This window comes from Salvia hispanica, chromosome 6, assembly GCF_029641045.1.
Source record: "Salvia hispanica isolate PSC_SH4W2 chromosome 6, Shi_PSC_v1, whole genome shotgun sequence".
Classification (NCBI taxonomy): Eukaryota; Viridiplantae; Streptophyta; class Magnoliopsida; order Lamiales; family Lamiaceae; genus Salvia; species Salvia hispanica.
In genome coordinates, this window is record NC_142697.1 from 567,340 (window position 1) to 582,591 (window position 15,252).

The 15,252-nt window shown below is 35.0% G+C and overlaps 1 protein-coding gene and 2 pseudogenes across 12 annotated transcripts; 2 read left to right on the top strand and 1 right to left on the bottom strand.

The window, feature by feature from the left end:
* Nucleotides 1-606: 606 nt before the first annotated feature.
* LOC125203642 (uncharacterized) lies at nucleotides 607-10,103 on the bottom strand. Of its 11 annotated transcripts, none has more exons than XM_089061696.1 (13): nucleotides 9,865-10,103; nucleotides 9,200-9,658; nucleotides 9,061-9,113; nucleotides 8,554-8,591; nucleotides 7,976-8,294; nucleotides 7,569-7,882; nucleotides 6,634-7,249; nucleotides 5,824-6,030; nucleotides 5,583-5,720; nucleotides 5,353-5,490; nucleotides 1,788-5,118; nucleotides 1,166-1,249; nucleotides 607-808 (listed from the first exon to the last, which is right to left on the bottom strand). In XM_089061696.1, the coding sequence occupies exons 1-7, from the start codon at nucleotides 9,875-9,877 to the stop codon at nucleotides 6,634-6,636; spliced, it is 1,812 nt and encodes a 603-aa protein (XP_088917822.1). In that variant the 5' UTR covers nucleotides 9,878-10,103; the 3' UTR covers nucleotides 607-808; nucleotides 1,166-1,249; nucleotides 1,788-5,118; nucleotides 5,353-5,490; nucleotides 5,583-5,720; nucleotides 5,824-6,030. The 11 variants fall into 11 exon arrangements, with proteins under 11 accessions (XP_088917822.1, XP_088917826.1, XP_088917823.1 ...); XM_089061700.1 differs by having other exon boundaries at nucleotides 1,788-3,633; nucleotides 4,328-5,118; nucleotides 5,824-7,249; XM_089061697.1 differs by having other exon boundaries at nucleotides 1,788-3,656; nucleotides 4,328-5,118; nucleotides 5,824-7,249.
* LOC125203643 (cytochrome P450 71D10 pseudogene) lies at nucleotides 4,267-5,555 on the top strand (annotated as a pseudogene). The gene is made up of 2 exons (XR_016132903.1): nucleotides 4,267-5,165; nucleotides 5,418-5,555. The product of XR_016132903.1 is annotated as a cytochrome P450 71D10 pseudogene (transcript).
* Nucleotides 5,421-6,145, top strand: LOC148922969 (salviol synthase pseudogene; annotated as a pseudogene).
* Nucleotides 10,104-15,252: the final 5,149 nt, after the last annotated feature.

Sequence of the window (15,252 nt, forward strand, 5' to 3'; positions counted from 1 at the left end):
TATTTTCACTCTTGCCTTCAAATTTCAGATTAGTCGTACACAGTGGTTACGGCGGCAATGGTTTTGCAAACGAAAAAGACTAATCTCCATAGTTTTATTGAAATTATTTTTTATGTTGTCTCTGTGTTGCTGCTAAGAGAAACTATGAGAACACGTCTAGTTTTTTTATGAGATTAATCATTTGTTTTCATCCCCTCTATGCATTAAATTTGGTTTCATGAGATTGGTCATTTATTTTGTGAATTTTTATGGACAAAATATGTCTCCACAATAATTGAACTGAAATACTCGTAGGTAATTTTGTACAAAACAAACATAAAGAATAGACAATTGAAATAATTAGCAGAGGAACTTCAAAGCTAATGAATGGAGTAGTGCTAAATTTAGATGCTACTTTATTTGATCAGAAACTTATTACAAGAATGAGATTTCTGTAATGGTGATCAGCAATAATTCAGTTATTAAGAGTCGCTTATATCATGAGTGATGAAGAAACCAATATAAGTAGTCTGCTTTTGGAAGCTGAACATTCATTTCATGCCCAATCTTCAATATCAATTAATAGTTTTGCAGATTTGGAAGAAAGCATAAAATCAAAACATCAAACACTAAAACATGAGCCAGTGACATATAAGCGTATAACAAAACCGAAGGAGTATCTCAATATTCAAGAGTTACAGTAATTTGATAAGTGCATATTTCTTGTTTTTTGCTACACTCATGCAACAAATTTTAGACTATACATTGCTTTCCATCCTCTCCTTGATCAAGCAAAGACACTTCCTTTACAGCAAAAAAGAATCCGCCACTGCATCATAGAAAATTACGAAATTACTTCTTCCCGAAATTACATACTGAACTGACAAAGATTATTGAGAGAATTGACTGACATGTTATAAGTAACCACTACTGGCAACTACTCCTTTGCTAACAAAAGACTAAAGTTCACCACTAGTTTTATGTTTTATTTTTACTTATTTAGGTTTCTCTTTGAGTAAATTCAGAGTAACATCAAGATCCTCCCAAAACTATGACCACAACTAATTCCAGTCTACCATCAGCAACAACACACTTCACCTGCTCGGATTACATACACATGACGATACACTCTAAATCCTAGAAATTCAATAATGCAAGCAACAAATACTCAAAATAAAGTACTTACTCCGCAATTCCTTCATACACATATCCAAATGTTCCACGCTCCAAAAGCTCGCCCTTCTGCCTGTCATGAATAACGCGCCCATATCTGTCATTAGATGAAATGCACAAAGGCTCAGTCATGGAACTTGAGGAATCATCCTCATTTGAAGAGAAAGAGCAAGACTTTGATAATGCACGGTTCTCTTCTATTGTCAACCCCCCTATCCTCGCACCCTTCTCTTGCTCGGTCCTATCCCGGCCAACCCCCTCAGTCTCTCCATTATTCGAAAAGAATCTGCTTTGGAACTTTGGAATACAAGGGTCACTCTACCGCAAAAAGCCTATTGTTGTATCCCAATCGGGCACCAATATAGTTCGCCGCGCCCCCTTAATTCCATTCATTCGAGATGCTTTTGATCTCACTCTTAACTTGTCACTATAATTTACACCATCATCTAACCTCTTTAACACCCCCGTTTCCCCCAATTTCTTACCGTAACTATTATCTAAATTTCCGACACACAAACCCTCCATTCTGCGATGGATCACATCAATAGCCCCAATTTAACCATCACCATAAGAATATTGAACAACATCATCACAATCAACTTCAATTTCTCTATACAAAGGCTCCAATTTCTTACCGTAAGAAGAAGACCCCACCTTCATCGCCTCATATTCCTCCGGGAAATAGCGAAATCGTCTATTCCAGAAAAACTAACGGCTTCGCAGATAACCTCAAATTCGCCCTCGGTCCCATCCACGCGGAAGCTCGCCGTCTTCGCGGCGTACGAATCCAAGGAGCTCGCACGCTGGGACTCCTTGGGCGCGCCCGAGCACTGCCGAATTGATGTCTGATCCCGCCGTGACCAGGTTCTGCGGCGAATTTCCGACAAACTCTCGGTAGCGATGCAGAAAAAAATCGAAAGAGAAGAAATATATCCAAAATTCTGAAATCTAAAAGGAGAGAGATAAAAGTATGAAGAGAGAGAGAAAAAAAATAAAATAAAATCAGGTCTCCCCCTCTCTCCTACGTGGAATAGTGTCGCTCACACTACGCTCACACAAGGTGGGCAGCAGAACAGTTCTCTTGTAAACATATATTAAGAATAGCTAATTAACTATTGCTAGTATACTTAATATACATCGATAGGTAATATTAAAAAAAAACCATATAATAGAATAGCTAATTTACAAATTTAATTATTAAAGAAATAGAAATATAAAAGAGGAAGAAAAGAAACACAAAAAAAAAATAAGGCAAAATAATAAATATGAAACGGTAATGTATAAAAAGAATGAAAAAGAAGCAAGAAAGAGGGCAAAGCGGCGCCATTTCAACGCACAGCACCTCTCCACTGCAGAGGATCCAGTCCCAGGAGGGGAGGAGCGTGTTTCACGCGGCAGATAAATATAGCTCAATTCTCAATATTTTCAAGCAAAATTCATCATTACTGCTAATAACAATTGAATTCAAATTTTGCTCTATACGCACCCAATATTCAATTGTGCATTCAGATTTTGACAAGACCTCCTATCGTAGCAATTGATAAAGGAAGTCCTTTACAATTTGCTACAATATTCTTTCCAACACTTTCCAACTCAAGAGGACAATTTTCTTTTCCAAACACAGTCTTACAAAACAATCCCCAACTACTAGCCTCATCTAAAAACTTCATACAAACTGTATTAAACTCATTCAACTGAGAACCCAAGTTTGATAGTCTAGTTGTTACGATTATTCGACTCTCATTCTGGTGATTAGGAAAGAAAAATTTGATCTTGCTCCACACCTCTATACTCCACATATCATCTATTACTATGAGATACCTCATTCCCGATAAATACTTGTACAATTTTTCTCCCAAATCATCCTCACTTAGATCACTCAAATCCCCACTTGCTTGGAAAAGAATTTCCCTTAGTGTTCCTCTAACATTATAAGTTTGCGATATCATCGTCCAAGCACGAATATCAAAATACTCTTTAACAAGTGCATTCTCAAATAGATTTCGGGTAAGAGTAGTCTTACCAATTCCACCCGTCCCCATAATTGGGATGATTTGGCAGTTCAGTTGACCTCCAGTGAGCTTATCCAAGACTTCAAGAAATACTTGGTCAAAGCCCACCATAAAGTTTTCCTTCAAAGAAGACGTCAACGAACCAACATGAGTCGAGGAGATCTCTCTCTGCAGCTGATCAACGGGCGCAGTCTCCAACCGCTGCAGATGAGCTTCTATTAAAGAGATCTTCATCGCCTCGTTCTTGACCAAGTCCATGTCCTTTATCACTTTCTTCAGAGCTTGATACAGATTATCAATGTAATTGATCTTTCTGCCATGAGTCATGGGTTTCATTAGCCATCCGAAGTAATTAGAGCACATAACCGGTTCCTTTGATTGTTGGATTCTCCTCCAGAGTAGATTTGTTGATGATGAACTGCAGTGTGCTTAATCATATCAACAATATGGGACTCAATAACATCTTCAGCTGCAGATGATGTTCGATATCATCTATGAGAAATGCTCAGAAACAGAAAAAAAATGAAAGAAGTTAATATTGCATAGATAAAAGAAAATGTTAATATTGCATAGATTAAAAAAAAAAAGAAAAAAAAGAAAAGAAAAGAAAAGAAGCCCAATGTGAATACATCAATGATTGAAGTTATCTCCCAATCTAAAAAAGATGAGTACTAATTTCTTCAGCTAATTAATTTTTTAATTATTCAAGCTGAATTGTCCAACTAACATAAAGTCAACTATTTTTAATTGCAGAGACTTTAACATATCAATCGTAGTGAAATTTCAAACATATCAATTCTAGATGGTGACGCGACTTTGATGATTAATTACACGCCATTAAGTTCCAATAATTCAAGATTGCATAAGTACTAGTATTAATTTGTTCATATATATATATATATAAACTTTAAATTCAAAATGCGAGTGTGGAATTATTGGCACTTATTAATTAATCAAATTGTATATTAATCAAATTAATTAGTAAAGGCATGCAAAGTAAGATAGTTAGTATAGGGTGGCAACGTGGTGTCTTGCAATGAATTAATGCAACTCTACTTCTCCATCTTAGTCAACATTTGTTAGCTACTCAATTTGCATATAAATGAATAACTTCACACAAAGCAAATTAAACACTATGGAGCTTTTTAACAATATACTAATACCTCTACTTTCTTTTCTCCTCTTTGTGTGGATGTTTCTCAAATCTCAAACAATCTCAAAACATGCAAAGACTTACTCACACATCCCAGGCCCCAAAACCCTCCCCCTCATCGGAAACCTCCACCTCATGATCCGCCCCGCCCCGCCCCACCACATCTTCCGCCAACTCGCAGCCAAACACGGGCCCTTGATGCATCTCCAGCTCGGCGAAATCCACTCCGTCATCATCTCCTCCGTCAACTTCGCCAAACTGGTGGTGAGAACTCACGATATCAACTTCGCCAACCGGCCCCCGGGGCTGGTGACGGACAAACTCACCTACAATTACTCCGACATCGTCCTAGCCCCCTACGGGGACCAGTGGCGCCAGCTGCGGAAGATCTGCACACTCGAGCTCCTAAGCGCCAGACGCGTGCAGTCCTTCCGCCGCATAAGAGAAGAGGAGACTTTGAGTCTCTGCAAACAGATCGCTTCTTGTGAAAGAATAGGATCTCCGGCTGATCTTTCAGAAATACTCTACTTGACGTCGTTCGACGTTACAACGAGGGTGGTGGTCGGGGGCAAGACGAATGAGCGCAGAACGGTGACTTCTATAATCCAAGAAAGTATCCAGTTGGCGACGGGATTCATGTTGGCCGATCTCTATCCGTCCATCAACTTGCTTCCGTTGATCACCGGAGCCAAGTTTAAGACCCAACGGATGTATCGAAAATTAGACAAGCTGTTCGATAGCATCATCGAGCAGCATAAAGCCGGTGGTGATGGTGGTGAGGTGGAAGATCTGGTGGATGTTCTGCTCAAGATTCAACAAGATGAAACTGTATTAAAGCTGTGATTCTGGTTTGTGCTTCTTCATTCTCAATTTCTCAATTTTCTAATTTTCAGTATAAAAAAATGGTAACGCTTATTAATTTTATTTAGAAATGTGAGAGTGTGCACCAAGTTAGTAAGCAGACTGACATTTTTAAGTTGGAAAAATCGAGAATGAAACTTAGTTTCTAAATAAAAGGTGTCATATGTGGTTTACCTTTGTAATGAGAAATAATTATGGGGTTGAAATTCTCATCCTTGAGTACTTCTTGTCTGGTTTAGAATATGTTCGTAGGTGGAACCGACACGTCAACCATCAACGTGGAATGGGCAATGTCAGAGATGATGAGAAACCCTAGCATACTCAGCAAGGCACAAGAAGAAGTAAGGAAGGTTTTTGATGACAAGGGATACGTAGATGAAGCCAAGTTTGATGAGCTAAAATACCTGAGATTAATCATCAAAGAGACATTGAGGTTGCACCCTCCGCTTCCACTTTTAATCCCGAGAATGAACGTTGAAAGATGTGAAATTGATGGATACGAAATCCCAGCAAAAACCAGAGTGATAGTGAATGCATGGGCACTGGGAAGGGATCCCGAGTATTGGAACGATGCAGAGAAGTTTATACCAGAGAGATTTGAGGAGAGCTCAGTTGATTTCAAAGGCAACAATCTAGAATATATACCTTTTGGTTCAGGAAGGAGAATGTGTCCTGGTGTGTCATTTGGACTGGCAAACGTAGAGCTTCCGCTTGCTATGCTTCTGTATCATTTTGATTGGAAAATGCCGAACGGGATGAAACATGAAGATTTGGATATGGAGGAGGCCTTTGGCGTCACTGTTAGAAGGAAACACCCCTTGCATTTGATTCCCATTGTTAAACGACCTTTGCCTGCAAGTACATGCTCCACTCATTAATGACTTGGAGTGATGATGTGTTATTTAGAGCACTATCTGTGATTGTGTAATAAGCTCGATAAATGAAATTATTACTCCGTATTGAATTACTACTAGTGCAAGAATACACTTTCAATTATAGTATTAATCCACTCCACGGTCATGTACATTTGTATTTATCCTTATATTTCTTTCTATGCAGTTTCTCATGAAACCAGAACACCTATGATTATGAATGGTGTTCATGGTAAGTGAATAAATATAGTATCAGTGGCGCCAGGATGTGCACGCTCGAGCTTCTGAGTCCTTCCGCCACATAAGAGATCGCTTCTTCTTAAGGATCTCTCGGGGAAACAAACTTTGCTTGACGTTGCAACGAGGGTGGTGACCAGGGCGACCATTGCGTATGTAATATTAGTCTTCCTTAAATGAAGAAGGCATGAATTATATGCATGGCTATTGCTAAGATTTAAGTAAAAATTTGGATGATTCTTGGACATCAAAACCTGGATATAAGCTAGTATTGAACACTCTATACTTCCTATCAATATGGATATATAGAAACTAAAGCATGAATTACAAAAATGCTAGAGCTAACCTAAGATGTATCTTCTTCTTCTTCAACTTCAACGAGTCCCCCACGAACCCATTTCTTGACCACGTTCGCCCCTTTCTTCTCTGCCTCTACATTCTCATGTCGGAGCTCCGGTCCCTTCATGACCGAAGTTTGTGTATGAACTGAGCTCCCATTAGGGTTTGGTTTATGATCGACACGATTCTTGGTCGAATCAGAGCTGTTCATCATGCTATCTAAAACTGATGAGACAGAGCCATTAGGCCCATTTTCTTCCATTTCAAGAGGGTAAGGACTTGAGCTGTTGCCATTGATGAAATCTGCAAAAATGAACTCATCGAAACTGAAGCTATCGGTTTCTTCAGGATCGTCAGAGATGCTGTGGACTCCGTTTACTATCACGGGCTTTATGTGTTCCATATTTTTCTCATCTGCATACGCCTCGTTTTCAAGATTTGGAGTTTCCCTATTATCTTCTTCAATAGATGTTGTTGCATCTTCGAGCTCTATGGATTCAATGAGCTTATGTGCTTCCGCGATCAGCATCCTGCTTTCCATCAACGAAGCATGAGCGAGAGGACTAGTCTTAGCAGCTATTTCAAGCGCCTTGGCTGCCTTCTCGGCTTCTGCAATCAACGACCTGCATATATAGAGAGAAAAGATCAAATGAGAATGGGGTTTTATGCGAGAAATGAGAATATATGCACAAACACATGAAATCCATCAATCCGAGATGAACATATAAATGTAACACACACATGCACAGCCACAAATACGAACTATACATCAATTTCCAGAAATCAGTATTGTGTATTGGAGATACTCATCTGTCTACAATATAATAAGAAACCAAGATTACAGTTTCCCTATTTTCTTTTTTCCTCTTAACACATTATTCTGTTGACGGAGATAATCAACCAAATTGAAGCAATAAGCTATGGATGGATATAAGAACTTACTTGGCATTATTGATGGCTTCAATTTTCGGGTTGTTGACAGCAACAGCTCTCTTGGCTCGAATGTTTTTCAACATCTCCAGTTTGGTGCTAGCCAACGGGTCCTTGTATGATGGTGCTTTTCTTCTCTTTGCTCTAATTGGTTGATTTAGGTTTTTCGTCCTGCGTCTTGCAGCAGCATCATTCTCATCCTTGTCTTTGCGACCTCTACTTTGAGCCTGTCCGTCACCAGCAGGCTTTCTCTTAGGCTTCCATTCTTTCCCCTCAGGTTTGCCATGATATTTAGCTAGACCAGAGTAGACCCGAGTCCGGTAATCCTAATTTATATGAGAAACATAAGCATGAGAATGAAAACTGAGGAAATAGATTTTTGTGAGAAGGAACCCGAGTAAACCCAAGTCCGATCTTACAGGATCAGCCCATTTTGCAGCTATGGCCTCTGAGATCTTCCTCTTCTGCGCAGCTGATTTGGGTGCTCTCTTGCTTCCCTTTGGTCTAGGCATGCTTTTTCTTTTTTCGACACTCTGTTGCCATTGCTGCTGGAGCTCTTTATCCAAGATCTTGTATGAGTCCCACTGCAATTGTTCCTCGCCTTGAAGACCCTTCCGGGCACTCTCCGCAATTAGATTTTGCCAGTCATAGTAGCAAGTATCCTGGACCATCAATTTCTCACGGCGTTTCTCCCATCCAAGTCGAACACCAGCTCCAATTTTCAACCTTGTCTCTTCACTGCAAAGATGTAGAAAAACAGAGAGGAGACAGCATATTGTAAAATTGTTCAATAATTTCCAAAGCCAATGAAGTCAATACAAAACGAGATCAGTTCCCTTAAATCTATCAAACACAGGCCGAATAGCTACCATAAAGGTGTACTAAACATAAGCACTTCCAGCATCATTTTCATAGCCCAAATGAAAACAAATAAAAGTAATGGCTAAAATGCCAGAACCAATATAAAAATGCGAAATACACAGGAAAGTGAACCTACCTTTGAGCATGCCCAAAATTAATCAGCTTGGCTTTGACCTACATTGCCATAAATCATTACAATGACTCCTCAAAAGATCAAATATAGCAAGTTCATACTTCATATTCACAGGCAGGAATTTCTATATGTGTGTTAATCAACTGATAATAGAACTGATAAATGGAATAGCAAAAAAACTAAAGGAAGTTAGCAATGAAAGAGAAAGCCTTGCCAATACTATGCAACAGAATCAAGAATGGATACTATGCATACACATTTCCAAGATTGGTATGTGGACAACAATCAAACAACGTGACCAAACAGGGAAAATGATTGACATAATATTTTGAAACTGCTACTACGCTGCCAGGCCTTTAGATTTATATTTGTTTCAAGACAACATCAATCTACAAAGAGATAACAAGATTATACCAATCGGATAAAATTTACTTAGAAGGTTTATTTAACTATGAACTAGTATTAGAAACAATTCTGTTGAACTTTAAGACAAATTGGTTATCCTATTACCTTAGGATTTTGCATTGCCAGCCTTGTTCTTTCTTTTATCCGCCTCAAAGTTTCTGCACAAAAAGAAGACATTTAAAACATTGCTAGATTCAATAGAATCAGGTCATTCACAAGCACTTAACAAAAGCACGTGCATCACCTGGGCTGTGCTTCTTGCCTTTGTTCCACGGCGTATTCCCTTTATTCGCCTTGGAAATCCTCATCCGTCTCAACCTCTCCCTCTCATCCACGTCCGTTGAGTCTTCACTTGAAGATTGTGCCGCTTCAATTTCAGTGGAACTCGACCTCACAGAATCAACATCCATCATCAATGCATTTTGAAGCCTCTTCACCCCTCCACTTTTGCAAGGTACACTACCAATTTCGAGCGTACCAACAGCCTTTATCATCAACCGACCCTGCCACACCCCGGCTCTTCCCGAGGCAAAGTCTCCACCCACTCTTCCTCCATTACAAAAGTTCCTCCCTGAAAATGTGGATCCCAATACCAGCCTCCTATCATTGCCAACTACAATTCTCTTAGGAAGATCGATTACTGACTTAAATGATACTCCTATATTGTTGAGGAAACAAGAGCAAGGTTGTGAAATAGCAATATCTGCAACACAAACACATCAATTCTCACAGCCTCAGCTAGAAAATCCCACATTTTTAGAAGCAACAATATTACAGTTACAATTCATGAAAACAAAAGCTTTACAATTTACAAAACCAACACAGCTGCAGAAGCACAATGTATATAGAGTAAATATAAGAAACCCCCAATATTGAAACCTAAATTAGGGTTTTTCCGGCCAAATTTACCTAATAAAGGCATGGGAATCTCATCAAGTCAGGAATCCAAAACACACTGTTTATGCACAACCACAAATCGCCGTCGTTTGGGGGAATTCCATGCAATGACTTCAAAATTGGATAGAGCGAAGTGAAATCAGATTGAATTCAACAAAAGGGTTGGTGAATTCATAGAATTATGATAAAAAGAAAAAAAGAAAAAAAACGGAGCGAGAGCCACACACAGATTGTTTAGGCGTGGGAAACCGGCGGTGGATAATGAGAATATCTTTTACTTATTTATTTTCCCCTTTAATTGGTTGATATTTGCAAATTTGTTTGTAAGTACTGTAGCAGGACTCCCTCCTTCACACAAAGATAGTCTCACTTTGATCTGGCACGGGTTTTAAGAAATGTAATAAAAAGTGAGTTGAAAAAATTGGTGGGAGGTGGGTCATACTTTTAAAATTTAGTTTTATAATAAAATGTGAGTATGAATGAGTTAGTGGAATATAGGGTCTACTACCAAAAATAATAAAAGTGAAATGGGACAAATTTTATGGGACGGACGAAAATGAAAAAATGGGACACTCTTTGTGGGACGGAGGGAGTATCATTTTTCGCAAAACTTTGAATAAATGAATAAATGGAAATGTTATTTTATTTATGTGTTTATATGATTAATAATATTAATAACAATAAGTTATAATCTAATAAAATATATACTCCCTCCGTTCCATAGTAATAGAGTCATTTTAGCATTTTAGTACATTCCATAATAATAGAGTCATTTCTCTTTTTAGTAAAAGTCAACACATTTTTTCACACCTACTTTACTCTCTTTTACTTTTCTCTCTCTACCTTTTTTTATTTTCTACTTTTATTCTCTCTATACTTAACTCACCTAACACAATTTTTCTTAATTTCCGTGCCAAAATGAAATGTCTCCATTACTATGGAACGGATGGAGTATAAAATAAAATTAATAATAGTACTAATCATTAGTAATTCTCCTAGTTAAGCTTGGGCTTAATGCTTTAAATGGGCCTTGATATTAAATTGAAACACATAGTTCTTGGGCCTAGTGTCCGCCTATCTGGCGTATAATTTTAGCTAAAATATTTCTAATAATTTGTTATAAAATCAATAGTCAAACAAGATCACATTATTTATATTTGGATACAGTAAGCTTTAAACACTAATTTTATGATATGCATGAGGATTCTCAAGGTCCTAATTAGAATGAAATTTAGCTTCCTAATTCCATATTCATTTGATAATCAAAAGAGTTCACCAAATGACCCAATACTTAAACAGGGCATATATATTAGCAAAATGGGTTAAAGATACTACTCCACTTTTTATGAAACAAATCTTTATATTTTAAATATTCTATCTTATTTACTAATTTTAAAAATAAATAGTAAATATATATTCGTGTTCTCACGGACTAATAATAGTGAGATGATTGACTAAGTCGTCGAATTATGGTTTTTGCTATTTTTGTTGGTGGGAATAATTTGTTTTAAATTAGTATGTTTACACTTATTCTTGAAAACGTGTTTCCACGACAACAACATTTAGTCTATGATCGTGTATTTCACGTTATGCCTCTTATTGCTATTTTTAATATCATCGATTTGATTTTGGAGAAGAATTAACATTTTCTTAAACTATAAGAAATTACAATATTGATTAGTTTCTATTTTATAACAATGGACAAACTATAATATCGATTTTTTATGTTCGAATTGAGAGGAGGGAGACAATAAATCACTCAAATATGTATTATTGCCAAAAAACTTTACAACAATTCAATCGATTGTCGTTGGTTGTCAATTTTCGAGTACAAATAACACACATATATATTAATTTTGTCTAACATACCATCATTAATTAGTTGGGGGCTTCTACTATTTTAATTTATATTTGTGCTGTCACTATCAACTCCTACATTAGTAAGAGTACAAAATAACTTCAAAATATATGCAAATATCACGATATAGTGTATTTAAAACATACTACTACTATGGAGTACAATTTATAGTTAACGTCCTCTTTTGAGCACAATTAACTTTTTTTGCATAGTATATAAATTGCTTGATGCTATAATCTTGTCATAACTATCCTATTGTCTAAAAAAAAGAGAGTTTATGCATCTAAAGTACGAGAAAAAATTCAGTAGACCATCCACACCACGTAGACATGATGAATTGGTGTGCCCAACAAATAATTATTTGACAAGTAGAATTCTATAAAAGTTAATATTCCAACTATACATAATTATACATGGAAACTGTAAATCAGCATTCAATGAGTATTACATTAAATTATGGAAAATTTTCCAAAATATTTTGAACCTTTTTAAATATTCTCAACTACATATTGAATCCAATGGGAGTAATATTTGCGTACACATACTAATACATGTGTTTTGCAATTTTATTTTATAGTTTTAAAATATTCTTACATTTTTATATGCTATTAAAAAATTAGTAAAAAAATTGAAATTAATACATTAGTATGTTAACAAAATTTAAGTTAATAGCCACACTTCATTATTTATGTACTCAGTAGAACAGACGTGATATTATATACACAAACGTATATTAACCTAAAATAAAAAGTTTGGCTATTAATTTAAATCTTGTTGATATATTATTAACTATTTCAACTTTTATCTATTTTTTGATAGAATATAAAAATTTAAGAATTTTTTTAAATTATAAAATAAAATAACAAAAAACATGTAAAATTGTATAAATATATTACTCCCACTAAATTCGGAGTATGTATATGACATAAATACAAAATATTTAGATTTTTTCCCATAATTTAAAGTAATAATTGACTTTTAGATTACATCCATTAATTTCCATATATAATCATGTATAGTTGGAATATAACTTTTATAGAATTCCACTTGTCAAATGATTATTTGTTGGACATACCAACTCATTGTGCCAACTGGTATGTCTAGACTAGGAAATTTTTTCTCCTAAAATACATAGTTATTTATTATACGAGATCGATTTATTTATCACATTTTTCATGTTAAAAACCGTGAGTTGTCAAAAAAAAAAATATTGTGTGATTGTTAATTTTATTGGGATTTAACTTTCCATCTTAACCTAAAGTGTGTGCATTTTTAAGATGGTCTAATAAATGGGGAGTGTGACCTTTTAATTAAAAAATAGTAAACTCATAATTATTTTGTACATGATATAACAAATAACAAAAATAATAAAAGGGGAATTAAATTAGCAGCCATCCCTACTCCCTAGCCATGTTTCAAAATTTGAAATCTATACTATTATAATCCTAGCCACATAATTTAGTCCCTTAATTAATCATAGATCTTGTCGCGTGTTCCCATTCAAATTTAAATTATTAAATTCCAATCGTAATCAAGTAAAGGGCAAGAAAAATTATATGATTATATATCTAAACTAGGAGGGGCAATTATTTCATATTCATCATTTTGCCCTAAATGTGGCTTAAATTTTTGCAAGAATTCATGTATACGCACCACTGGGGACATTTTTGTCTGCCCTGCCAAAATTTAGGGAGTAATATTTCTTTCGGTGGGAGAAAATAAAATGAAACTTTTGGAAAGTTTGTTGACCTCAAATCCCAATCATTATTGGGGAAATAATAGGTAAATGTCTTAAAGCGTTGAGACAAATATAAAAATTAAAATATTTTATTTTTTCAGTTACAGAAGCAGTATCAATAATTATTTTCCTTATTTAAAATTTTAAAGAAGGCGTTATGTGAAAAATTACTTGAACTATATGTGATTCAAATTAAATGTTTATACTATTTTTGAACCTGTTTTGGGCAACTGGCTTGTTTCTACATGGAAACATAATTATGATTTTTATACATATACAAATAATATTTGTTTTTATTATAATAATTCTTTATGGAGTATAGAATAGTACTATATTACTTCTTTTTATGACAATCATACGATTTAGCAGAATTGAGTACTCTTGTTAAATTTGTTTTTAACCTAAAAATATACTATGAAGAAATGTGTACTATTTTTTTTCAAGTAAATTTTGATGCCTTGCGAGAATTAACTAAATTTCATAAGAAAAAGACTGATCTTTGTGGGAATTAGATTGTTGTCACTTTCTACCACATGCCAAACGCAAAAGGGCATTTATAAACTTGACTCTACACCGTTACAATAAATAATTTAGGGCCCATTTTGCACACTATTCATTTCTTACCATTAACATATAGTGTAATGTATTGTAACATGTAAGCAAATTATTAAAATAGATAAAGTCTTTCATTTGAGGTAAAAGTTGAAACCATGTCAATGAATGTCATGAACATAACATGTAAGCACATTATTAATAATTAAGACTCTTGTGCTTGTATATGAGTACTACTATTTTGGAAACCATTAGTGTATAATGAAAATTGAATACTTTTATATACTCTTATGTAGTTTGAAAATGATTTCAGCTGCAATATTTGATCAAAACAATTCTACTTGAAAGAAAATAAAAGTCAACATCTTGGCAAATTCAAAATTGAGTGTTAGAATTAAACATGGGTCAAAAGAAAGTGCATATCGTGGTCAAATTTGGCTAGATTAATTATCAACCACCCTCTTGATCTTACTCTATAACAAGATAATTAATCACGCTTTATGTCTAATGAATAATGCATAAAACAAGACTCCTTATCCTAATTGGAAATTTCCTATTTTGATGAAAAGAAATCAATTTCAAATTTATTATCTTTAAATAAAAAAAGCACTAGTCAACATCTTCACAAATGATTTTTCAATTACTTATGTCCGTTTCAGTTATTTTCAAAATTCATTTGGAGTTATTATTACCTTATTTCAAAAAACTATTTTAATTTCTTGATACTATATTGTGGTCAAAATTCATGTCTGATTAACATGTACGCCTAGCCTAGAGTATAAAATCATATTGATGAGGTATTTAGGGCACTAATAAAGTTAGTGGAACACACTATACCTAATATATACTTGTACAACTATAATTTAATGTGTGTTTGAGTAAGATAGTATGATTGATAAAATAAGGAGTATAACTTAATTAAATGTTTTGTTTACATAATTATACCTGTGATAGATAACTTGGTCCATAGACCATCAAATCTATTAAACCAAACAACATGTAAAATTATTGAATTGGAGCAAGACATAAACTATGTGTGTGACTGTGTGTGTTAATATAGAAACTACTTTAGAAAGTAAACTATTTAAAACCATATTAACCATGCTAAAATACAAGATTGAAAACAGAAGTTAGAAGACTTTGAAATTCTTTTCATGGTCAAACGCAAAATCAACACAAGTCAATGATCTAAAATCTTCGTCTCCTCCATCTAAAATTCTACCACTAAAAATTATCAGTAATAATAAAAAAT

What these genes read in the sequence shown, in the direction of transcription:
- LOC125203642 (XM_089061696.1), bottom strand. An exon ending in TGGCAATGCAAAATCCTAAG is followed by an intron (nt 8,592 to 9,060) that starts GTAATAGGATAA and finishes ATGGCAATGTAG; the next exon opens with GTCAAAGCCAAGCTGATTAA. An exon ending in GAAGCCATCAATAATGCCAA is followed by an intron (nt 7,250 to 7,568) that starts GTAAGTTCTTAT and finishes CTATATATGCAG; the next exon opens with GTCGTTGATTGCAGAAGCCG.